Source organism: Papilio machaon, chromosome 14 (assembly GCF_912999745.1).
Source record: "Papilio machaon chromosome 14, ilPapMach1.1, whole genome shotgun sequence".
Classification (NCBI taxonomy): Eukaryota; Metazoa; Arthropoda; class Insecta; order Lepidoptera; family Papilionidae; genus Papilio; species Papilio machaon.
Genome location: NC_059999.1, coordinates 3,383,580 through 3,411,481, shown reverse-complemented (window position 1 = coordinate 3,411,481; position 27,902 = coordinate 3,383,580). Strand labels below are relative to the sequence as shown.

Below are 27,902 nucleotides of genomic sequence, written 5' to 3'. Positions count from 1 at the left end.
ACACGTTTTGAATTTTATGTGACAAACTTTAAAAAAAAAAAACGATGTTTTTTTCTATAAATTATCGAATATATTTTTTCTTAATATTTCTTCAGTCTATGTACCAGTTTTTAATGTACATAAACAAATAGCCGCTTACTTTCTGGAGCAAATATTTCTTTCTTGACTTTAATATAAAAGTTGGAATGCCAGCTAGCCCACATCGCTCCAATACCTAACTGGAAAATAGCGCCCTGAATACTTTTTGTACTAGTTATTAATTTTAGCATGTCACTTAATATTAAGAATTAACTAGTATCCAACCAAGCAGTATTCATCAAATCCACGCTACACATATTCGGTAAAATGTTGTCAAAGGCTGTCTCAGAACTAAAATAACTAAAAAGAGTTTTTCAATCTGTCCGTCCGGGTGGAATGTAAAAAAAAACTTAATAAGTAGCTTATGTGATCTTCCAGACTATGTTCTACATCGATGCTAAATTTCATCCAGATCCGTTGAGCCGTTCTAGAGATACCTTCAAACAAACATCCATCCATCTATCTGAACATTCTCATTTATAATATTAGTAAGATCTTACAGCCGAGAGCAAATAACTGTCAAATATGTGTCTATCAATTTAATTACTATTTGCTTACTAATTAGTAATTAGTAAAGTTTTAATAATATGACTAATCTAAGCGATCCCGTGGTGGAGACATTGTCTTATACTAAATCGACATGGTATGACGCTCTTCTTGGCTAAAACTACTTCTACTGATATTATATTTAACAATCATTTTGTTACTATAACATTAATAATCATATTGACGCCACGTTTCCTACAAATGTGGGCCCAAATTATAAAGTAATTTAGCCGTCTGCTGTTTATTTTAAGTGTATAGTAAATCTTTTTAAAATACTACAGCGGTATTTTCATCGGATACCTCTGTTAGTTATCTAAGACTTCGTCTAAGTGGCTCCAGGGACGTCTACTTTCCATAAAAATTCTGATAAGGGTAAAGGACTATAACAAGAACCTCTTCGAAAGACATGAAATTCCTTGAATTCCTTAACCTTTTACTTACGTCGTAAACTTTGGTATTCGTTAACTTGTTTAACATATTATTCCTAAACACATATATGTAGGAGAACTTCACAGTGTATAAAATATAAATAAATTTATCATATCGTATATATTTGTCACCTTGTGATATAAAAAAATCTCCATTTGTTTCTTGGTATTAAAAACTATTTATTCACATTAATTACAGTTGGAGTAGATAAAATTATTATTATTGATATGGTAACAATGGTATTGTTAAACGTTAAATTTGAAATGTAATTTCAGTGAAGTACTTTTAGCTAATGAGACCGTCACATTATATCGATTCAGTGTAAGATATCTCTTCACCTTTTATCTAATCTTAAAAACCTAATATATTATCTAAAAAGTTCTATAATAATGTCGAAGATTAATAACCATTCATATTATCTCAACGTTCCGTAGCTACGAACTGCTATCGTAATATTACAGTAAGAGTCTGCTTGTAAGATTAGCTAAAGTTGAAGTTACAATTTTGATTTCACGAGTAAAAATTAATGAAGTTAAACGACAACTTTGATAAGGAATATTTGTAGAAATTATTATTTTCTGTTTTATTCTTAAAAACTTTACTTTATTCATATCGGATGACTCGACCCTTTCCTACACGAGGCAACTTAAATCTTCTAAATCCGGTGATTTTAGTCACTCGCAATCTGTTTTTTAAAATCGTCGTGAGAAAATTCAAAACGGCGGAGCAAATCTACGAGTATAAAGTTGACATCTAGTCGCTATGCCTGTACTGACCGAATAGACGATTCGCATCAAAGATTCAACGATATGTGCAATTGTCGCGATGCAAAATTAGTTTCGATCATTTACGTTACCTTATGTACAATGGCCCTTACGGTGCATTCTACAAAATCTAACCGCTTCTTTATATTACAAACCAAAGGCGAAACTTAAGAAAAAAGTTAAAAAGAATCAAGTCGATACTAAATTGCCAGTAGGTACACAGGTAAATGTGTTCTCGCTTAATTTGTATTTTTTATCTCTTTGTTTCTACTACATAAGTACACACAATAAACAGACAGTAGTAAATATTTGGTTTGCGCCTTAGGAGTATTAACACGTCTGATATTTTAACGTTTCAATTAGTTCCCGCTAGAAACGAAGTTTGCTCACCACTCGGAGCTACGAATCGACGCTCTGCAATGTTTTATGCTTAGGTGGATTAATATTGACAAAGTCTAGAGCAGAATAAAAATTAAAAATAGATATATGGAAACTTTAACTATTTCAAATATACATACGTCATTTTATTTTAATTTTAATTAGACGAGATAATTTTACCAACGGAAAACATTAATCTACATACTTCCTGGTTATCACTACTATAATTTGGAGTCCCGAAATTTGATTATTGATTTACAAATTGATCATTTAATAGAAGCATACAAATTTAATACGTTGTGACTGGTGAGATCTAGAGGATGTAAGAATCATAAAGGAATTTTAATTCTGTCACACAAGTCATTGTGTGAGTGGCGGTGTGTGGTGGAATTTCACGCTTCTTAATTTAATACTTCCTCAACTAAGGCCATGTTCATATAAAGAAACGGACTTTACGTGAATTTAACAATTTACTAAGGTAACGACTGTTGAAGGCACAATTTTGTCATATATGAGTAATGGTAAACTGAGGACTTAGCACGAATATCCGTAACGTCATCGACGAAATTTGTATTAAAATTTCATACAAATTTTGACATATTTCGTCGACGAGTTACCAATGCGCGTGTCGTAAATATTCGTAATAGGCCCTATGAAGTTAAATGACTGCAAACTATCAACATGTTCGCTGCGCATATTAAACGAGTCATATTTTCCACGTAGAAAATGAAACAAGCACATATTTTCTTTTTGCCGTATATTTACTGTGAATAAGCCCTAAGCTATAAGTTTTAGTTGGTTCGACCGGTTTGATTGGGTATTTGTTAGTTTACATTTCGTAAAGTTTCCTCCCTAACCTGTTTAAAATAAACCTTCAAGTTGATGATAACTAACGATCTGTTTACTAAATTTATCTTCATGTATTAAATAAAGATGCTTAATTTAGTGAAGAAACTTTAATTATTCGTTATTATATTTTCTATATACTTGACTACTGGATAATACTGGATATAGACAGATTTTTTCTCAAATTCCTACAAGATTAAACTATGAAAACCCGCCATAAACACTCGTCTGGATCATTAAACTCGCCCCAAACAAAATTGATTCATCTTAAAAATAAATTGCTTATTTAGTACACTATCAAGTGAACATGTTACAGAAATAACCAAGTAATTTTTGACTCTATCAAAAATCTATCAACCTATCTGATTCCCCTAATATCTCAAAAGCCGAATAACAAGATAAAATAAAAGAGGCATTTCTTTTTTTTTTTATTCTAAAAAAAGATTATGTTTGTACTAAGGCGGTTAGTATGGTTCACAATATTATTTTTCATTTTTGACGTTCAAAAAATGTACGTATAATTTTAAATGTAACTTCTAATGGTTTCAAATTTTATGTGTGAAATACCAACAACGAAGTTTTTAATACGAAGGAGTTTTTAATACTAAAGTGTGACACTAATATTTGTTGAAGAATTCGTAAAAACTTAACGGTAATTTTGAAGACGGAAAACGAGTCTCATGGGAATAATTCAGATAAACTGTCGACCTAATTTAATGTCGCCCAAGCCTACCATTCTTTGTGTATTGGCAAAAACTTAGGATATAAAACAAAGCAAAGCCGGAAACATTATAAAGAAATTTTATAATAGTAAATTTAATATTAAAGCTAAGTAGTGTGACAAACAATATTTGCACACGGCAAAGAAAGTTTAAACGTTAACAATAAATGAGATTTTGTTTGTCTCCGTACACGTTCAAATTAATTTTGCTCGGTGATAAAAGAAAATTGTTTTCATACTGCTAAGGTGATTAAGTATGGCTAACTCTGATATCAAACAATGACCAATCAAGCATCAAGCAAAAAATATATTTGAAATTTTATAAGATTCTATTTGTTTTATGTACCGATGCCCAAGGGTTAAGCACTTGTAATCTGCAAGTCCTGGGTTCGAATCCCGCCATGTACCGATGTGTTTTTCGATTTACACATATGTACATTTATCCGATTTTTATGGTAATGGAAAAGTCGACCAGAAGTCAACCAACCCACACAAGGCCTTGTTGAATGTGGCCGAGTGATCTCTAACTTAGGGTAGGCTTCGAGCCACTCAGTAGGGACGTATAGTGTGAGATGATGATGATGATGATGTATTTGTTGTAAAAAAAATCCTTTCCATCATCACCCTATATCTCTTACCTTCATTTTTAAGTTTAAATAGTGCAAAATTTACTCTTAAACTTTACCTATAACAGTAATTTAATGACTAAACATTTGTAGGTTTAAAAAGTTTATTTTATTCATGCAATCGTTTACTTTTATCGATTCAATATCGTGCATTGTCAAAGGGTTGCGAGTCTTATCATGGCATTACCGTTTCCTGTAGCACTATTAAAATGTCATTAGTGCTCCATTTCGGTTGACATCGCAACAGCCGCTACATAATGTTGGCCGCACAAGAAATACATTAAATTGTACGCCGCCCTACACACGCACTATAATCAACACTCACGAATCTTACATAGAAGCGTAGGCAGAGGTAATGAATCTGTATTTAATCATTTTTCTATGTATTCTGTAATTAAAAAAAACGACAAAGTGTTGATGTCCAATATCTAATTAGGAATTATATTCTATTTTAAACTGGAGCATACTTTAATTAAATTATTAAAACTGAATAAATTCTGGAACGCTTTCAATTACGCTTTCTATTGAAACATCAAATGGAGTCGTTACATTTTATTTTGCATAACTGTTCTCAGGAAAAAACCATCGAGCGGCTTATACAAAGCATCTTTGTGACTTTCAGCTACTTTGATGCAGTCGCTTATTAAAAAATATACAGACTTGTCTCTTTTTTATTATTAAAAGCGCCGATGAAATTCGTTGCTTGTTTTTAACTTGAAAGCGGTTCTTATAGAAAAATTGGGCAACCAACTGGAAAACAGAGTAAATTGAGATTTGAAAAAAACTGGTGATGAAATACTAATGAAGTATTAAGGTTACCACTTACCAACACAAAAGATAAAATCAAATCACTTTTAACTAACAATAAAAATTTACAAAAAATATATTTATTTTTATTTTGTAAAGACAAACAACGAAAACCCACAATATATGCTGTTAGTACTTTGAATAAAGTATATGTATCGTTATGTAACACGCTATGGATGCCTTTCAATGTTAGCACTTTCCGCATCTGTGACATGACTGATGGGGAGGTCGAATGTCATTAATGCTAATAACTTGGTCGCATCGGCTATTTGATGACGTAGGCAATGCAATGTGATACATTACGAACTCCGACATAATCATCTATCATCATCATAGTATCATTCTAGTACTTTCAGAAAATTCATTTTTTAAATGTAAGATTATTTCTTTTAAGGTTTTTCGAAGAAACTTGTTTTTCATATCAATTAATTATACTTTTACTTCTATTTTGGTCATCTGGATTTGGATATATCAGTTAGTGTTGTCTATTATTCATTTGTTTGGACAAAATAAAAAATGTTTATCGACATTAATTTTTATTTAATTTCAGCGTAATATTACTGTTATATATAAATTTAAGGGGACATCGTCTAAACGGCTAAGGGTTTCACGAGAGAAAGTCGACATTTATTAATTTAAAAGTTCTAAATCAAATTCGAATATCAATCAGGAAGTTTAAATAAAATTAACACCGGATAAACTACTAATCGTCCGTAGTTTGCAAATGGAAATTGATTATTTAAACAGAGCACGTATGTACATTTCGTGATTAGATGCATGTTCGCAATATTTGATTTAACGACAATCAATGTTGAATTAATACCGTGCAATTCCACTGCCTTAACACTTGTTTTAAATCATACTCTCATTTTGTCTCTATTTTCTTATAGAGAATAATAGGAATGAGTATGTTTTACACAAGTATTTCAACAGTCGAAACCCACAGCTAGAATAATGTAAACAACAAAACTTGTTAATACGTGTGTGTGAATGAGGTTTTAAAAATCAAATCACAAATGGGTTTATACGTTATTTACGGTCGAATCTCGTCTCCAATTATGTCGTAAAATAACACCTGCCCGTTTTATAGAACGTTGCGTTTGCATACGTGCTGTGATAAAAATTTTGTTGGCTCGTTACTTTGGCCCCTCTGTGGTTGATTACTATGGTCGATCTTATGGTCGATCTTATCCGTTTAGAAAAAAAGTATTATGATTAGAGATTTTTATCTACGTTTTTATTAAATTAAAATTGAACAAAACGCATTTTAACTATAGTTAAATATTCAAATCTTTCACATGTTCAATTTTACTGAAAAATGTAGTTCCTTTCTCTCTCGATAAACTTTATTGGTGAACCGTTATCTTACTGCATATTTATAATATTGAAATCTTTGGTATAGGGTCATGGAAGACGTACACATGTAATGTCCCCGAAGGCGTCCGCATTCCGATCCTTAAAAAATTCTCGGCCAAGCGACACGTGGACGCCCGCTTACACTTTGTAAAGATTTATCAAGTAAGGAACCAATTTTTTACTTACGAAACATTTTAACTAAAAATTTACGTGATTATTAAAATCGATATTGAAAGTAATAGTTGTTTAATTCTACATTTCTGCTGCGGAATTAAGCAAATATACTTGTAGTTATAGAAAAAAAAGCACTGTATTTTTTTATATTGTAAAACAATGACGTATTGAAGGTTAAGTTTTCTACTAGTCTTTCTAATACAACTGAGGATTCAACTTTAAAAAACATGTTTAACATTTTTTCCTTACGAAACAATTAATCTTGTGACTGGTTAATAGTCTTTTTAAGGCATGTTTTTAATTAGCAAGTCCCTCAAAGCTTCTAAGAATGTACAAATGTAACAGAATCGATGTCCTAAGCCTACAATATATCTTCTTATGTGAAGCTTTGGGTAATCCCGAGCTAAGTGTAATATATCGTGAAGAAAACAAACTCGCTGGGATCTTAGCGGCTTTGATATTATAAATCCTCATTATTAAGACAAACCCTTAGAGGTTCCGTAAAACATAAAATTTATATAGAATATGAAATAATGTGTAATAATAAATCATTATCAATTTAAAGCATAGCGTTCCATCAAATTTACAGTAAAAAAATTATGCATTTGTTTATATAAATTTGATTTTCTCCTGGGATATAATTAATCTGGTCGATTAACGTTGATTTATGGCTCGACTCTCTTCATAACTCTTTTTCGCACCATGAATTTTTCCCGCCATTTCATATTATTTTCTATTTCTCCAATTTGCAAGTATAATATAATAATTATGTAAAACGTATTTTTATGTCGTAGTAGTTTTATAGGTATTTTTACACTACTTTATATTTAAACTATGATTTAATCAAAGTAACCATAAATTGGCTTTATTTGAAGTTAAAGTTTTGCCTTAAAAGTCTTTTATATTATATTTAATTAATTGAATTATTCAGTTAATTTAAACACAAACGACTTCTTTAAATAAAATCCTTTAAATCTATTAACGCTAAGTTTTAAATAAGTAGGTGTAATATTTGTTTACTATTACTCTAGCAAGAGTTTAGTCTAAGCCGCTTTGAACCTATTGTTCCTGGCTTGTTGCCAAGCTTACCGTATTATTATCGCACTGTTGCATATCCATATCAGCTTTTTTTGTCTAACCTCCGTATATTTGGCAATACAATATTTAGCTCTTATACTATTAACAATCTTTCCCAGATATACCAAGAAATATACCAAGAATGGAATTGTACATCAACTAACTTCTTTGAATTAACGTTGGTTTCTTAGACTAAAATCCCTGTATAAATCAAATCATTTATCCTCAAATTATCTTCCACAAAACAGAGATAACAATATGTTTTAAACGGCGACTTTGGTCTCAGAAACCATTGACTTATTAACATGACTTATTGTGGTAATCTGTATGTAAACGACAGTAATTTTTGGATACGTTATATATATACGTTTTTGTACATTTTTCGATTCCAATGAAATGTTTTTTTTTTTCAACGGCGTAAAATTAATAACAATCGTGTATCCAATCCCGGCAGTTCTGATCGGGGCTTAGAGATCGCGTCATTAACTCCGTAATGCTTGATCAGTCAGTGCCGACGAAGTAAATTTTGAGCCGTAAATATCTCCTGAACATACCCGCTCTCGAATATTTCAGAAGCGGGGAGTCGCGGAATTTTCCATGATACGAAATTGACTGGATTTTGCAACACAAGCAAACGGCAAGGTCTGTTAAAAATATAACTCAGTAAATAACGATGTAATGTTTGTGATTGAGAAGCGTTGAATTAACCTCCCTATGGTACTGGATTCGATTCCGACGTACAACTACTGTCGTGAGTTAGTAAGCGATACCTGATCTAACATAATTTTAAAATTAGTTGGTTTTTTAGTACAATATTTCAAATAAAATAATCCCAAATATCTAATACATAATATTTAATACTTAATATTATACCTACAATTCCTCTTTTAACTAAGAACGATGTAATTTCACATAAGGGAAGTCCTTTGCTCCTTAAATACAGTTTTCACTAGTTAAGGAGCCAAGGCAACATTGAATTTTGTAAACTTAGTGTGCAATAATAAAGATTTTCATTTCATTTCATTTTCATTACGCGTATGATAACTATTCTAAAGATCTCATAAAATATAAAGTTATTATTTTTATTGATATTACAAATTACTGGGTGCAACGATGTAGTTAAGTAATATTTATGTCGGATTATGATTAGGAAGCTTAAGTCCTTGTGATAAACAAGTGGCTCGTCTAATGAAAGGAAATGAGCTCTTCACATGAGAAAAATTTATAATGAACTAGTTAAGTTGAGAATACCACTATACGGAAATGTAATCTAAAGACCACTATGTCTAGCACAAGTCTTTATCGCGCGTAAAGTAAACCAAAAATCTCATACTAAATTTGATATAATTGACGATGATTATAGGAAGTCGATTGTCGAAATATTCGTGTTAGACCCACACATGAAGGGAACTATGAAATACAAATTGAATGAAGTTAAACATGCTCTATTAATCCAGAGGAAAACAGGTAAAAAAGTTATCGGATAATTCGCAAAATATGTTGAAAATGAAGTAATTGAGAATGTTATTCAATTTGTAACCGTATAACATTGATATAAAACTTAAATTAGTGCAGTACGATATCAGACCTTATTCGAAGCATTTTAAATCGAGGCGCATGGTACATTTCTAAACGAATATTCACTTAAATATTCAGCAGAAAATAGACTTTTCTGTGTAGTGGGAAAACGGTAGCGTACGGGAATTTCATAAAATCCTTTTCCGCCAAATTATTAACGCAGTATTTGAGTTCGACGGTCTCTTAGACTATTGCTAACAAAATTCTGTTTTTATATATTTATGTAAAGTAAAAATGAAATTATTTATGTGATATCTATTTATCTTAAATATTTACATACAGACACATCGATGGGTACCGGGAATAAAGCCGCAATCGTAAAAATGAAAATGTTCAGGAAAAAATATTTAATGAAATTATGGAATAACTATAAAACCACTGAATATCTTAAAATAAATTATATGTCACCTTGTTCGTTATTTTTTGCCTAAAGTACTGTTGCAGTTACAAGACTGTATATTTTATCCAAATAGGAAAAAATCGGTAAAGATCATATTGCTACTATTTATGTCGAAAGGTTGTTCCCATAATAGTCACTTACAGCTTTGTTCCACGAAAAAAAAAATGAACGTTGATACAGTAATAACATGTTACAGCTTTTTTCAGTGTATTATAGGATACACGATGGATACAGTAACCATAGTTTGTGTTCTTATTCCTTGAACTTGATGAGCGTTTTGTGGACGGTATTCATATTTTACTGTATATTCATCGTTGTATGTTTTTTTTAAATCTTTTATCTTTGCGTGAATATCTTATTTTTATTGACAGTGCTTTTATTATTATTTTTTTTTTACTAGAAATATAATGGATCATTTAAAGTGGTAGAAATAAATAGCATTATGTTATTATTAAACAATCATTTATTGAATCAAAGTAGCATAATTAAAATGACAAATTCGTGACTTTATAAGACTTTTTTACTTATATTATCCATGAAAATTAAGAATTCGTAATAAAAAAGGTACTTATGCTTAACTTTAAAACTTGTGCTATTTAAATTAAATTATTTTATAAAATGTACATACTCTAATTATAATAAACTAAGACTAGTTTATTAGGAACTGTAGGAAATAAACTCATCTAAACCAACATTCGTATTATCTTAACATAATAAAAAAATTGGGTACCAAAATATTTAAAGCAAAATCACGTCTAAAGACTTGACTCCTGTAGCGGATCCTGTACCTCAGCAGCTTCGTCGGTTCCACATGCCAAAGATTTATAGAAATCGTGATAATATTGTGGAATATCATGACTGTTACAAAGACTCAGTAGATCAGAGTACAGAGCTTTCGACATAGGAACCGGTTCGTTGTAAGCTCCTTGTAATTCAGGAAGAGTTGCAGATTCAGCTGTAGAATACGTAGAAACAACGTGTCCATTTCCTGCTCGCTCAAACCTGGCCCTTCCTCCCCTTGTGCTCTGTACTCTCCTCCTTACTCTGCTTGGTAATGCACTTTTCTTTTTCTTTTTTTTTATAAGAGAAGGGGGCAAACGAGCAGCGGGAACACCAAGGTGTTCATCGACGCCCATGGACATCTGCAATACCAGAGGAATCGCAAATGCGTTGCCGGCCTTTGAGATGGTGATACGCTCGCTTCTTGAAGGACTCTAAGTCGTACTGGTTTGGAAATACCGCCGAGGACAGACCATTCCACAACGCGGCCGTGCGTGGCAAGAAATTTCGCGAGAACCGCACTGTTGTGGAATGCCAGCCATCCAGATGGTATGGATGGTACCTGGCGGTCTGTCGGGTCGTCCGATGACGAAACTCGGCGGCAGGAATCGTTCCAAATAGTTCTTCAGAACACTCCCCGTGGTACAAACGATAAAAGATGCAGAGGGAACTGACGTCCCTCCGCAAGGCCAGAGTATCAAGCCGATCGGTAAGACCTCGGTCGTTACCGATTCGAGTCGCTCTCCGTTGTATGCGGTCAAATGGAAGAAGCTGGTATTGGGGTGCTCCCGCCCAGAGGTGCGAGCAGTATTCCATGTGGGGCCGAACTTGCGCCTTGTACAGTTGTAGGCGGTGGCCCGGCTGGAAATACTGCTTCGCCCTACTGAGCACACCCAGCTTTTTGGAGGCCAGCTTGGCCTTGTCTTCCAAATGACCGCGAAACTGAACGTCACTCGATATGTCAACGCCGAGAATACCGATACTGGCTGAGGCAACCAGGGGAGTGCCCTCAAAACGAAGATCTACGACAAAGGGTTGTTTTTTTAACGGTAATGGCACACACTTGTGTCTTTTTGGGATTGAATTCAACGAGATTTCGTCGACCCCAATCCGAAACTTCACCCAGTAGGGTCTCCAGTTCAGATACAAGTTTGGTCCGGTTCTCATCGGCAGTAGCCCAAGAAACATTGGCACGGGCCGTATACAGTGCGTCACACGTGCTATCGTCTGCATAACAATGAATGTTGCTAAATTGCAGCATGTCATTGATATGCAGAAGAAACAAGGTGGGCGACAGTACACAGCCCTGTGGGACACCAGCGTTGATTGGTTTCGGGTCAGAGCACGCACCGTCAACAACGACCTTGATGCTCCGACCCTCCAAGAAGCTAGAAATCCAGGCGCATAGTTTCTCGGGCAGCCCGTAGGAAGGCAACTTCGCAAGAAATGCTTTGTGCCACACCCGATCAAAGGCTTTGGCCACGTCCAAACTAACCGCCAGGGCCTCCCCCTTGCCCTCGATTGCCTCCGACCATCGATGCGTGAGGTACGCAAGAAGATCACCAGCTGAGCGACGTTGTCGGAAACCGTACTGACGATCGCTAATCAGCTGATGCTCCTCTAGGTACCTCATAAGTTGGCAATTGATGGTCGTTTCCATGACTTTCGAGAACAAGGTGGTAATGGCGATCGGCCTGTAGTTGGACGGATCTGAGCCATCGCCTTTTTTTGGGATCGGGTGGATTATGGCAGTCTTCCACGATTTCGGGACAACGCCTAAGGAGTAGGAGAACCGGAACATGCGCGTTAAAACCGGTGCCAACTCAGGAGCGCAAGTCTTAAGCACGATGGGGGGTATCCCGTCAGGCCCACTCGACTTGTGAATATCCAGAGATTGCAGCGATTTCCGCTCTGGATAAACTGGATTTCGGACATAGAGGTCTCGCCGCATGGGATTTTCGGCGGCGAGTTACCTTTGTCATCCACAGTCGAATTGGCCGCGAAAAGAGAGCCCAGGAGATCGGCTTTCTCTTTTGCGGTGTAGGCTAGCGAGTCATCCCCCCTGCGCGGAGATGGTAAGGATGGCATACAGAAGTTCCCCTGCACAGCCTTGGCAAGAGACCAGAAAGCACGAGTTCCCGAAGGAAGGTGCACTAGCCTCTCACCAATTTTTCTCAGTAACGACTCACTCAGTTACTCAGTAACGACTCAACGATAGTTTAGTAGGTACAGCAATGTTTAGTACGAATCTGTTAACATCAAAGTAGGTACAGTAATTTATAGTGCGTTTAATGTTTACATGTTTTATTCCCTGGAAGAAAGCCGTAATTACAATTGCTGGTCTAAAATTGAAACAAAAATTTCACTTTCAACATAAACGTATTGTTCCAGTAATATTTTTCTAAACGTTTACCAGGAACAAACAATTAATGTACAAAGTGATTTTTCTATTTTTGTCATTTTTCATCAGAATTAAGTAAAAAAAATATATAAGGTGTATTTAGGTCCGTAGATACCGAATCTGACTTAACCCGAAGACTGTCGCAATATCCATTGCGACATTATTCCAACTACCCATCGACATGCCTCCAATCTCTGACAAGTTATATAGATGTGACTAACACCATGTACCGGAAACCCTACGTACATATATACCAAATGCTATTAGAAGTTTAACAAATAGTTCGTTAGTCTTACCTAGGAGGTTACTAAGGCCTTACAAGTGAGTTAAATTTTACAATTTATCAATATGTAATAAATTTTACTGACCTAAAAAAGAGGTCACAGCTGTTACCAGTTATTACGAGTGCGTGTTAAATTTTAATGACGACTTTCCTCGCTTAAGTTAACTTAATTAAGTTACTGCGAAACGTATGAAGACGCATGAGAGCCGTCGAGAAAACTTCCGAGGTCGTTGACCTTAAGCATAGTTCACACGCACTAGTGCTTGTTATATTTACATTTACGGTAAACGATAATTTTTCCACATTTTTATTTTAACCAATCACAAGTTTTTAGCACAAAATACTTTGTTAAAAGTAACCTTAATTTTTATTTATGCTATAGGCTCTAATATTATCAGAATAAAAAGTTGAACTACAAAAAATACCTTCTTCTCAACCGCGTGACGCTTACTGCTGGGCATAGACCTCTCCCAAAGATTTTTAAATTACTGTCAATTTTCTTTGCGTTTAGCTTTTCAATATAATCATGTAGAATATAAATAATATAATATAAATAGAATAGAATATAATATTAGAATGTGTCCAACTTTCCTTCTGTATTCTTATTTAGCACTACAAATGTTTTTAATATTGCGTGACGATGCAGACTCAACTTTACATATCGACGCTGGAAAGCATAAACGCTGTAACCCTTGAAATCGCGAATATGTTTTTCACACGTTAATAATTTCAACCATTATCAAACGATAATTATTTTATTATAGGTTAGCACAAACTACACAACATTGCTAAATACCGCATGCTTGTAGGCGTATCAACTCACGAGTTATGATTTTTTGGCTCTCTTGTAAAGTTCATACTTTCGGGGTTACAGCGTTTACGCTTTCTAGCGTCGATATGTTGATTCCATTAAAATTGTTTCAGCAAGCGTTCTGATAATTATGAAAGGCCTTCTATTTTAACAGCCATTTAATGAACTTCTGAATTAGACAGAAAATTCTCTAAATATTTCAATCAAACAAAACGACATAAAATGAAAACATTAAATAAATAAAAAATAGAGCACTATCTGTCATGGAATAGAATGTGAAACTAAATTTACTGCATCAATTATGTATTTTAAATGATCCACGATATATTGCCTTCTCTGGATACGTGACATGAGGCACAATCAAATGCAACGAGAGCAACAGATTGCTCGTCTATTCAATAGAATAAATAATGTTTACATTTCAAATAAATATTTGTTACCCTATATTATTTTTATTTAGATTGCATTTGTTTTCAACACTGTTTTAACAAGTTTTCATTGCCACATTTCAAGTACAAAAGTAAAAGTTCATATGCTACTAAAACTTTTATAGACCTCTTTTAATACAGTTAGATTTCAAAGGTGGTTATAATAAATTGATTATGTATGTCTCCACGTCGTAGTGAGGCTTTCGACAGCGATGTTATCTGCTGACTACACTATTCACGTCGCCTTTATGTAAATTAAAGCAGCGATTCACAAGATTACGCTGTCAGTTTATACCCTGAAAAAACGCAGTTAACATTGGTCGTGTAACGAACGCGACGTCGCAAGCTGATAATCTAGGCTAGGTTTAGGGGGGGGGGGGGGGGGAAGATACCATTAATATGGTCTTATTCGAAGTAGTTGTATATCTATTTTAATTTTTTCAATATTTTAGGGGGGGGGCGTGGTCAGAAGTCCCTTTCTACCACGCACTGGTATGATACTTTTTTCAAGATTTTCACTGCCTACATATCTGTAAAAACATACTGTTATCTCTGTTTTTCAAAGGAAATGAGTTGGATGACAGTACTTATTGTTTTAAATGTTATCGTAATGGACAATACATTTCCCTTACCTTAACACAGTAATCTTGGCATTTGGTTTGACAAAAATGTTCTCACTTACCTGAAAAAAAGATAAAATAAAATAAATTATTTTTATGATTAAACTCGGCGTTCAAAGTCTCGACTCTTGAGAACCTCCGCTTTACCTTGAAGTCCGATAAAAATACAGAAAGGATAATTTCTTCATGAAATCTATTAATCTACTTTGTGTGAAAAATATTACCATTATGAATATCTCTCTTAATAAAAAAGTCTCAACATTATATTAAGAAAATTTCCATTAAAAAATGAAAGAAAGAAAAATGAGTCTCATAATGTTTAGTCATTCGAAGACGGCCCACGACATCTTGTAAATGAGTAAAAATTAATTAGTTTGTTACTAAAAGCACGTCTTGCCCCTGAACTCTAAAGAAAAAGAAAAAAAGATAATTAGGTTAGAGAGGAATGCGAAATAGATTGATGAGAAACCGCCGAGAAAAGTAATAATTCTATTTAAATTAAGCGGATATTATTTCAATGTTAAATAGAATTCTTTCTTCTTCTTTTCAGAGTTAAGTTTTTAAGCGTGCTCTATTTTATTTCAGGGCAATGACCTCAAAAAACGACATTTAGTACAAGTTTTAACATAATTAGTTTTACTAGCGTAACACTTTACAATCTAATTGTTGAAATCCGAGTTTATTTTCGATGATATTTTTAATAAAAAAAACAACAAATCTTTCGGCTAAGTTACTTAATCAATTAATATGTTATCAACTTTGAACTGACAACATTATCACATGTCAATTAAATTTACTATTTAACGATTGCATACTCAAGGCTACTTTACATAGAATCTAGGTACGTAATAATTCTTCGTTCAGAGAGAAGATATCGAAAAAAGCTAAAGCACCTAAGTATTTACCTAATTTCAACAGTATCTACATTAAGATTGCCATTTCAAAATAATCAAAAATAAGGGTAACGACACCGGAGAAGGTAATTTTCAATTTTATTTGAAATGTTGCCAGGAAACCAATTGAAATTCTGAGAACGCTTGGCTCAAGTCCTCCTGAATTAAAAATAAACTTCATTAGTCTGAAAACATTCTCCAAATAAATTATTAAAAAGACCCCAAACGTATAAAACTTGCACTGAAAACTTTTATTCAGTAATAATCTTCTAATGAAGTTTGAATTTTTTACATCGCATAAAATATAAATTAATTAATTTGAAATAATTCCATAGTATTAGAATAAAAAAAAATCTTATAAAACTATAAAGCGAAAAAACTGTTTATTTAGTTAATACAAAACTAAAAAAAAGAAAAAAAAGAAAAACAGAAATATCTAATTTAAACTTTATTGATTAATTCGTTAATTATTTTCATTTCAAGTATAATTTATAAATCAATTAATAACCTGGCAACACCGCCGCAACGAACTAATCTACTCCGTATATAATATTACTTTTAATTGCGAAAATGTCGCTAAAAGGGATTGAAAACATTGTCCGCGAGTTACAAAAAACGGTTAATTTGCTTGTAAATAAAATTGTGTCGCTAGAAACGAAAATAAACGAACAATCAGTGATAATTAACAAGTTGTCTCACGCAAGTGTTATATCTCCTACCGTCAAGTCAGTGCAAAATTTAACGGACGCAACAGCCGATAAACAGCAGCGCGTAATTCGAAATGCTCGCATACAAGCATCCGCTGGTATCGCGGAGCTGTGCGGCGCAGGGAACAAACGCCGCAATGAACGCGAAATTATCAATGTACCGCTTGAACGTAATGCAGCGCCGAACAAAAAACTTAGCGGTGATAAACAATCCGCGCAAGTTAACGTAATTGGAAACAAATCAATTGTTCCAGAAACGTCTCCGTGTCCCGTCTCTAGTGATGAGGAAACATTGGATAAAGAAAAGGAAGGAAAAACTGTTAAAATTGACAACGGATGGCGAGTCGTAAACAGAAAGCGTAAGAACAGAAAACGCTCAACTGTAGTCATCGGTACTGCTCAGAACAATGACTTACAAGCTGTGGAACGACTGAAGCACATTCAAGCGTGGTGTTTCAAGCCAGACACTACTACTGAAACTGTTTTATCCTTTCTAAATAAGATCGGTAAGTCTAATTACACAGTGCAAAAACGCGACATAAAATCAGATAGGCATGCATCATTTATTATCGGCATACCGGAGAATATGTACGAGCAGGTAACTTCGCCGAATGTGTGGCCAGCTGGCATTCGGTTTGCGGAGTGGTTTCTGTTCCGGCCCCGAACACCACGGGGCGAACACACGGACTAAGTCTTCGGGTAAAACTTATAAACACGTTGTTGAATATAACGGGATCGCAATCAATCCGCTCACTAACGCAGCCGCGCCTGTTCATCATAACGTGACTAAATCACTTATTATATGTCATCAAAATGTTGCTGCAATCGACAAGAAAACACACAAACTGGAAGTTCTTCTTCATGCGGAGTTAAAATGCGACGTGCTCGCTATCTCCGAACACTGGCTAGAAGAAAAACATTTAAAATGTGTAAACATAGACGGATACACCCTTGCTTCGAGTTACTGCAGAAGAAACGTCGCCCACGGAGGGACCTGCCTGTTTGTAAAGAAGAACTTAAAGGTTTTGGAATTTACCCCGATCACGGAACTCTCAACGGAACGAATATGTGAAATCTCTGCTTTAGAATTAATTGATTTTAATATTTTAATTTTGTGTGTATATAGAACAAATCTGGTAAGCTCTGCTCAGTTTTTAAAACACTTTGAACTTTTACTCGAACGTTTGTTTGAAACAGATAAGCAGTTCATAATCGTAGGCGATTTTAACATCGACTGGCTGGGGGCCAACTGTGGCGACCTTCAACACCTGAAGGATTTGCTCTCGGTTTATAACGTAACTAACGAGGTAAGTTTTCCTACGCGCGTTACGGCCGTGTCAGCGACGTGTTTAGATCACGCATACAGCAGCCTGCCGGCGGGAGCGGTATCGGCCGCGCCGGTGCAAACGCACCTCAGCGACCACTACGCGGTGCGCGTCACCGTCGCCTGCCGAGCGACCATCGCGCCCGCAGCACGCTCTCGCGTCGTCCGACAATTAACGCAGGTAAACAAACTTTTCTTTTATGAAGCTATAGTGAGTATAGATTGGAACGAATTATTTTTCGCTCGAGACCATTCTATAAATGAGTTAGTTAAGTCAATTATTAACATCATCATCATCATCATCATCAGCTCACTATGCGTCCCCACTGAGGGGCTCGGAGCCTACCCCAAGTTAGGGGTGAGTAGGCCATAGTCAACCACGCTGGCCAAGTGCGGGTTGGTTGACTTCACACATATCATTGAATTTCTTCTCAGATATGTGCAGGTTGCATCACGATGTTTTCCTTCACCGTAAGAACGTCGGATAAATGTACATATGTAAATCGAAAATCGAAAAACACAACTTATTAACATATTACGAAATAAATTTAATATTTGCTTTCCCTTAAAAAGGAAGAATAATAAAAAAATATCGTGGGTCACTGAGGATATTTTAGACTTAAAAAATCTTCTGTTTGAGACTATCGAATTGCAAGAGAAATATTCGGAAGTAGATTTGAGCCACTGCATTAATAAATTGTCAACTCAGTATGACGAGCTTATAAAAACAAACAAAAAAGGCCATTACACACAGAAAATTTTAACAAGCTCCAATACTCAAAAGGCGTTATGGAGTGTAGTCAATACAGAACGGGGTATTAAAACAAGCGAACCAGTCAGTTTCTGTGATGTTGTTAAAAATCCCTTTGGTCAAAAATTTCAGGACCCGAAGGCGGCGGTGGACGCCGCGAACGCGCGGTTCGTGGCGGCTGCGGCGGCATGCGGCGCGGTGCTGCCGGACCTGCAACGGGTCAGCTCGGCGCTCGCCGCGCGCCCTCCCGCCGACCGCTCCCTGAGGTTTCTCAAGTTCACGCCGGAAGAAGTGTATCACATTATTGTATTTCGCATTCCACACAAGTCGACTAAAGATGTGTTCGATATCTCAATGGAACTATTAAACATAGTCGCGAAGCCCTTGTCTCCGTGTCTATCGGAGCTATTCAATAGGTGTATCGACGAAGGCGTATATCCGAAGTCATTTAAATTAAGCAAAATTTCACCACTGTTTAAGGGGAGGGGCAAAAGGGATGACATAGACGGATATAGGCCCGTCTCGGTTATCCCTGCCCTTGCCAAAATATTCGAGAACGGCATCAGCGCCCGCCTTACGAAATACCTGTCCGATGCGGGTGCGCTGTCCGAACGACAGTACGCCTACCGGGCCGGGCGCTCCACCACGTCGCTGACTCGCGAACTCATCCGTCGCGTGCTCGAAGCTCGCGAACGTAAGCTTCAGGTTGCAGTCCTATGCTGTGATCTGTCGAAGGCTTTCGACGTCGCTGACCACAGCGTGCTCGCGTGCAAACTGCGCTATTACGGTATAACCGGGAATGCTCATGATTTACTTACAGACCTGTTGAAACATCGGGAACAAGTAGTCGTCGATAGAGGATATGAAGTTAGATCGGACCCTCTCTGCACGAGCACGGGAGTAGCGCAGGGTTCGTCGGTTTCTAACATACTCTTCTCTTTGCTACTAAACGATCTGCCGGAAAATATAACTTCGGGCGAAACATTTATGTATGCGGATGACGTGGCCGTCGTCGTGTGCGCGTCAACGCCGGCCGAGCTCGAGCAGCGGCTGAACGCGACCGCGCGTGAGGTCGCGCAGTGGCTCGAGTGGAACGGCCTCGTATTGAATCTTAAAAAACACACTTCGTACACTTTGGAATACCAGGAAGTACATGCCAGGAGCTTTCGGTCTCAATCGGTAGTACTAGTATCAAACAAGTAAGCTGTACGTCATTTTTAGGTTTCGAGATTGACCGCGGTCTCACGTGGGGCTCGCACTTAGACAAGTTATGCGCTAAACTAGGCGCCGCGTGCTTCGCATTGCACCGGCTCTCGCGAGTCGTCCCCGCTGATGTCGTCCGCACCTGCTATTTCGCGACCGTACACTCGCTGCTGCAGTACGGCACCGAGCTGTGGGGGCGCGCGGCCGACAGGGAACGGGCATTCCGAATGCAAAAACGCGCGGTTAGGGCGATCGCTAGGGTACCGCAGACGACTTCGGCAAAACCGTTTTTTATTTCAAACAAGATCTTAACATTACCGTCGTTAGTTATTTTCCAGGTGGCGATGTTCACCCGTCAAACGCTACGCGACTTCAAAACGCAAAAGGAATCCGGTAGCAGCAGTATGAATACTCGCGGCGCAGACAAGATAGCTCCAGTGGCGCATCGACTGGCTAAGACGGAGAAGTCGACTCACGTCATGGGGCCTGCTGTCTACAACCGCCTGCCGGAGCACGTCACAGCGGCTACCAGCCTCGCGTCTTTTAAAAATAAACTAAAATCATGGCTTATTCAGAAAGCTCTGTATAGCTACGAAGAATATTTTGTCTAAAATTATGCATATATATATATATATATAGTAATTGTGTGCTCATCGTCATTCAAAATATTTGAGTAGTGAGATTTTGTTTTATAAAATAGATATTATAGCTTTTACTTGTATGACCTGTAATTTATATATTACCAATAAAATTGTAATTGTAATTGTAATTGTAATTGTAACAAAACTTTAACAAATATAATTAAAATAGAAAATAACAGTAAGCGACACAAAGCATCCATTGTACGAGAGTTTCCGTGTTTTACGAAATAGTCAAATTAAAAGTTTTAATTTTGTCGTTTGCAAATTTCGTTCGCACAGGACATTTCCATATTTTTGTTTTGTCAAAACGGAATTAAAGGAAGCACGAGTCGTGTGTTCTATTCGGGACAAAAGGCGACAAAGGCGTGGCAGAAATGTGAAGCTAGAACTCTTATTACTTGTATTGTTTGACCTTTGTAACTTAAATAAAAGGCTCCTGGTGTTGTATGAAAAGTATTCTAGTAAAACTTATTTAGTAAATATCCAAAAACAAATAAAATTAGAACGAAACTAAGAAGGAACACAAACGTGGAAATATAAAATGCAAATATCACACAAGGTGCTGATAAATAAATTAAAAAAATGAACATAAAATTTATTAATTGAATATATTTATGTTAATAAATTAGACTTCTAGTTTCAATAATTATTAAATTAATTAAATTAAACTTATTAGAAATTAAAAAATAAAACCTAACCTTAAAAGTAAATTAAATAAAAGTAACCAAGAATTTCGAATTCATGAGCACCAGTAAAATAAATAGTAAAGTTTTACCTTCATTTCAAACATGTTTTCGAGATTCCTTTAATAAGTTTATTATAGGAATTAATAATATTAATAATAAATTTTCAAAATATAATAATTTAACAATGTTTTAACGTAGTACAGACAGACAGACAGACAATGAAAGTTGCTTCTAGCTTCAGGCGATGTGAACTCGCATACGAGTAATGTCACATCGGTGCCAAGAGCGAATTTACGACACACCTCACATATCAATAATCGATTTTGGACCTTAAAACTTAGGAAATAAGAGTGAATAGCTCTAAACAAATATTCGCCCGTCTAGAAATCGTCTGTGTAACAGGAAGTCCGTGTCATTTCTCAAGTATTCCCGCGCTACTGATTAAAAGCTAAATTTTCCTTGATACTCTCAGTTTAAGAGAAATATAGAATTTTTACGTCTTCATATTGTAGCACAGTTTAAGACTCTTATGTATCTTATGACTTTATCTCTTATATAAGAGTAGTATAATTTAAATGGAAGTACAAAAAGATAATTGAAGCTTTTATGAATAATTTCGCCGGAAGAAATGTTTTGTTGACTGCAAGAAAACTTGTAAAATAATTTTTCTTTGCAAATGGTCTGCACAAACATACAATTTTATTCAGTACTTTCAAAAAATTGTAATGTTAAATAATTTCCATAGAATTTTCGAGAATATTTCGGTCACAGCACTAACTTGATATAACTCTGCGATGACTAAGTAAAGACAAGTAACCATGGCAACGTAAAACAAGAGCGGTCTGCACCTCAAAGTTATTCAAGTTGCTTGCGGTTCGCTGTGAGCCGTCTCCAAAAGATAGTTTAAATACGACGCAAACTTTACACGGCAATTAAGAGTTGAATCTATTCAACATTTATTTCACTTCTTGAATTCAGAATGCGGCTTGTTATTATATATTCATTAGAGAAACTATAATGTTTTTTTTAATAAGAAATAATTAAATTTTATTATAAAAAAACTACATGAGGATATTTTCATCACACCCATAATTAACTTACCATAATTATGTTCTAATTCTATAAAAAAATCTAAAACATGTTTCCTAATTGAATGAATACTGTACGGATTGTTAACACTAAAGATTGTACTTGATATACGCTTCATTGACAAAAAAGTAAAAAGAAATCAAGCTACGAGTATCCTCTATTTTCTTCCAATTTGAGTGTTCAAAGAAAATAATTCTAGGAATACTTTCATGAAGAACATATACTTTATTAATTATAATATAAAAATATATTTGAATACAAGCTTTTGTCCGCAACTTCGTAAGCCTGTAATAAAAAAAGATAGCCAATATTAGTCCCACGTATATAATCTACGTGCCATCAAAAGACCCGTCAACATCAGACCAGCCGGATTTTACTCAGAACAAACGCGGACTTATGAACAGACAGGCAGATACACCGACAAGATTATTAAAAATTAACCATTTATTATAAGTAAGTAATACAAATAGATCGTATAGATGAAAAGTAAAAGTTTTACTTTGACATTTCATATAGACAGAGCGAAAAAAGGAACCTAACGAAGCAGATTTCGAACATATTACAAAATTCGATATAAACTTTTTCGCTTACAAATTAAAAGTTACATTTTGTAGTAAAATCTGTTTACAAATACTCGTAGAATATTTGAGTACGGCTAGCAAACAAAATTAACAACGCTCAAGTAAATTATAAAAAATTGATCGCGCTCCAATTCCGAGCTTTGTGTCAAACGCTTTGAATAGTTGCCGACAACCGTCCAAATTTCGGGATCCGCCTTTGCATTACGGGATGCGGTTAAATTGAATTTCACAACATATTCGAATTTTATTTTACCGATTCTAAAAAAAAAATATACTTATAGGTACATTTAAAAAAAATAATAGCGAATACAATACCACTATTTCTAGATTAGATTATTTACTAGATTACTAGTTGGACCATATATACAGTGATATAGGTTATCGTGAACATTATTAATATTATAAAAGCAAATATCAATTGCTTTTAGCCATTTATTTACGTGTGCGGTAAAAAGAGAACCGATAAGGAGCGTATAAACATGGTTATTTACATTACGATAACCTAATTTCGTGTTCTTAACCGTAATGTATTTTTTTGATAAAGTAAATAAATGCTGTATCGATGTATAATCACTGTCCTCTATAAATGAACTGGCTGTAAGACCTGGTATTTTGTGCCTATTTGATTTTTTTTTATATTACAAGGTGGCAAACGAGCAAGCGGTCACATGAATTCGCCGAAATGGCGAAGCGACCGCTGCCCATAAACATTCGCAAATGCAGATGCGTTGCCTACCCCCAATCAACGAAGGAGAAGACGAACAAAAAGAGAATATTTAACCTTCTTTTTTATAAGAGGAAGGAGGATTAAAGTAAAACAAACTTTTCCTAAGTATATTTATTATAAGGCTGTGCTAATAGATACAGTGTGACGAACAATCACACCAGCAATTAAGTTGTGTTGGTTTTGTGCTATAGTTATTTTGTTGTGCTAAAAGTATAAGAGAGAGATTCCAAGTTCTGCATTTTAAGGTGACATACCTACCATTCCCTGTATGAAAATTGTAGATTTTTATAATTTAACCATATATGGAATTCCTCGACTAAAAGCAAAAGCGTAATTATTGCTTGAACACAGTCTGTAACTCGGGGCAGCAACGATTATGTTTTTAGTTACCAATGCCCTCGGTACTCCTTGCTCGAATAGTCGTATAATGACGATGAAATGTGCAGTTCATACGATCTTGATATTATAAATGACAATTAACAGAAAGGATTCAAAGTACAAAATGCTATTTATACAATCACTAGCTGTCACCCGCGGCTCCGTACGCACGGAATTAAAAAAACGTAATAAGTAGCCTATTTGTTGTTCAACTAAAAAAATATATTACTTTAATAAGGAAAATGTAAATAAAAAAAAACTCAATGCGTTTTTGAAAAATTCCTATATTTAAAACTCCCTTGTAATTAAAAAAAAAAGGGTGAAAAAGGAATGTAAATAGAACTAACAATTGACATAGGAACATACTGGCAACTCGCAACGTTAGTGAAGAGAAAACAATACGCAACGAGTTAAAAGAACAAAAGAACTAGTCGTGTGCATCACCGCCTAATTGGGGGGCCGTCGGAGAGCTAATGGCCCGTGCTGTGTCCACTAAAGGATCTCACTAGCTCTTGTATTAAAACCTTACATATAATAATATCTAAATGTCGATTTATTCCGATATAAGTGGACCTAACGCAGTTTAAAAGCAGATGATGTGCTTTGGAAAATATGATAATTGTTCTGATACTAGTTTAACGCATATTTAAATTAATAATGGCAAATAAGGTATGCGAAACAGATGTCAAAAAAACGTATGATAATTTTAATATTCGGTTTTTAATGTAATTATCATTACTTTACTATGCTATAAATCTAACCAGCGAGTAAACTAACTAGTTTAAAAATATTATTTCTCCATAACCGTTTTGAACGTTTAAATATTTTAAACGCTATATAATTATTAAGCTTTTCTTAAATAATTAAACTGTCCGAAACTTTAAGAAAAATGGTAAAAAATTAAAGTATTCTTTATTTCTTGTTAATGAACTGTCAAAACTTTAACGATACGGATAAAGCGCAACAAAACGCTTTTTAAAAGTTACCCACAAAGTTAAAGGAACGAGGCTAAAATTAATACTTAGTGGAGAATAAAAGCAAGCAAACCTTTTTGAGTCCGGCGAGACGCAAGGCCCGCTGCAGCCGCGCGGCGCGAGTCGTTGCCACGTACACTATGGGCACTGCCTCCCCGCCTTCCAACTCAATGTCGAAGTCGTTAACTGCCTCGTACAACTTATAATCCTTCAACTTTTTTGCTTCCCCCTTCATTAGTTCTATAGCATCCCTGTCTTCACTTATCTCGCCATTTAAAATTTCCTCGGCCGGAGTACGAGGATAATTGCAAATGTCGATGTTAACTTTTGGATCATTTGCGATGATAACCTTTAAATCACTTTCATCTTCTGGGTAGCTGATGTAGTAGTTATCATTCACAGTCTCATCTTTCCCCTGTTCGCTGCAGCAGTCTTCTATCACGACGGATGGTATGCTCGGATTGGACGTCGTGAAGGAATGGCCGTTCCAACTCAGCCCGCTGCTAAGGCGACCGCACTCCATTGTTTTTAATGTAAATAATCACTCAATGTCTTTTGTTATTACGCTGCAATAAGAATGTGGAGTATTCAATAGTTGTATTATGATTGTCTGTGTCTGATGACGCGATGGGCGTTTACATAGAATCCGATTTCATGAGCAATGTGTTACTGCAACGCTAAATAAACAATTAGATAACTATCCGTGTTAATTCCGTGCGTAGAGTCGACTGCTTTATTATTTTTTTCGACATATGGAGTATTTTTAAATGTTTTTACAATGATGACGTAATAAAGAAAATAGGAAAATCTTCCTCTTCTTTTTACAATCATTGCCGGGAAAATCTATTATGAGAATTACTGGTGCACTAAATGTAAGCCACGAATCCACAGCGAAATCTTTCACAAAATATACGAAGTGAATTCGTTGGAAATCCGTGAATGCTGGTGGACGTATATTGCATTCTTTGCAAGGATTTTGTCGAGAATTTGGTTTTATACATATCATCCTTTGAAAACGGTCGCTGTATTTGTTTACGCTTTGTTATAAATTCTGTACAAATAACGTTATTTGTATATAACTGTCTATGGTTATAAAATTAAATTAAATAAAAACACCATACGGTGTAGTTTATATAATCCATTGGAAAATGTAATCTATGTGTTTTTTTCTAACATGAAATGTGTTTGTTTTTTTATATCAAAAAGTGGCAAACAAGCAAACGGCCATCTGGATTCGCCGAAATACCGAGGCGACCGTTGCCCATAGACATCCGCAAATGCAGATGCGTTGCCTACCTTTAATCAACGGAGAAGAGGACGCACAGAAAGAGGATATTTCTCCTTCCTATGCGTCCCCTCTTCCGCCAAATCCACTTCCCCTTCCCATCCTTTCCTAATAAGAAAAGGGTGGGAAGGGAAAGAGGCGTAAAATTATAAAACAGGATTGTGTTTTTGACGTTCTCGATTACAAACTCTTAACTTACTCATAGCATAAATTTAATTAAATTTTCACAAACAATTTTAAATAATTAAACTTTCAGTAATAAATCCACGTTACAATATTGTATATTGAATAAGTAATATTGTTAAAAGTGTACTGTGACAGATTCAGATTTAGCTTTGAAAGTCGAACAAATGTTCGAAGCAACTGTTTAAAAATGAGAACACGAAATACATGATGTAGGACATATGTTCGCCGTCTTAAAAAGAATTGCATCTATTATTTAGACAATCTATTTCTTATAACGTACATTTTCACAGCCTGCTCTAAAACCAGTGCAAAAACGTATTTAGATAAAGTATCCTATACTAATCATTGTTATTATTATTTTTAACCATATTTATTTATTCATCTTTATAATAATAAAAACATATTATATAAAAAAAAGTAAACACCGACTGCAGAATGCCATGATTCAAGCAACTAGTGGTCAAGGCTGCAGAGACAGGAACCTCCTTACTTTGCAAGCGGTTTGTAAAATATGTAACTGCCTTTTGTTTCAGACCCTTAATTCAACTGTTTTATTATAATCTATTATTAAAGTTCAAATCTAACAATACACAAATGTCATTTTAGAATTTTTGTAATACAAAGATGGTATCACATCATACTGAGAAAATCAACCTCGGCAAAATATGTTTCGGACAGATGTTATGATACTAATTGATAAGGGTAAAACATCCCTCACTTAAAACAAAATGTTGACTAAACCAAAATAAATTATAATTTTCAATACTGTTCAAATTTTTAAAATGGATACGAAACCAAACGGAAACGTGTTTGAAAACCATAAAGACATGATTTGTTATTTTGAAATATTTAAATGTTTTTTTTTTTTTAATTAAGACATCGAAATATTAATTTATCTTTTTCTATTTTGCTACATTTATACTAAAATTTACAAGTAAAGAACAGAGTAACTTATCTTATGACTTCTCATAACAGATGTAACTCTTTTCGCCGGAAGAATATAGGTATATTTGCATGACTTATGACCATTTGCGTTGCGTATTAAAATAAATCGGTCCGCAGACGAGACGATCTAAAACGTTAATGTCACGAATGTAACAAAACCGCGCAGACGGAGTCGATGCACTCGCCTTATGTCCTAAGGAACAATTTCCAGACACTTTATACTATGTAGACGCCACGCTATTATGACATTTAAGTCAATTTACTATCTACCAGAATCATGTGAATAATTTCTAGAATTACCTATGTTAGACGTGCAATTCGATTCCCATTGAGAATGGAAAGTGCCACTTAATTTTTTTCCTATATTTTTAATACAAATATTTGAAAAATTATCAACATATTTATACGTGGAAATAAATGAACTGAAAT

General features: G+C 35.1%; 1 protein-coding gene across 3 annotated transcripts in view; it reads right to left on the bottom strand.

Moving 5' to 3' along the window:
• LOC106720010 (apoptosis-stimulating of p53 protein 1) overlaps positions 1-27,902 on the bottom strand; it is a 190,481-nt gene that overhangs the window by 68,408 nt on the left and 94,171 nt on the right. Inside the window, exon 2 of one of the 3 annotated variants that reach the window (XM_014514537.2) lies at positions 25,131-25,623. The exons of the other annotated variants lie outside the window; for them this stretch is intronic. Within the exon in view, the coding sequence (XP_014370023.2) occupies positions 25,131-25,580 (450 nt within the window). The 5' untranslated portion in view covers positions 25,581-25,623. The remainder of the gene's footprint in view (positions 1-25,130; positions 25,624-27,902) is intronic. 3 annotated transcript variants of the gene reach the window in all.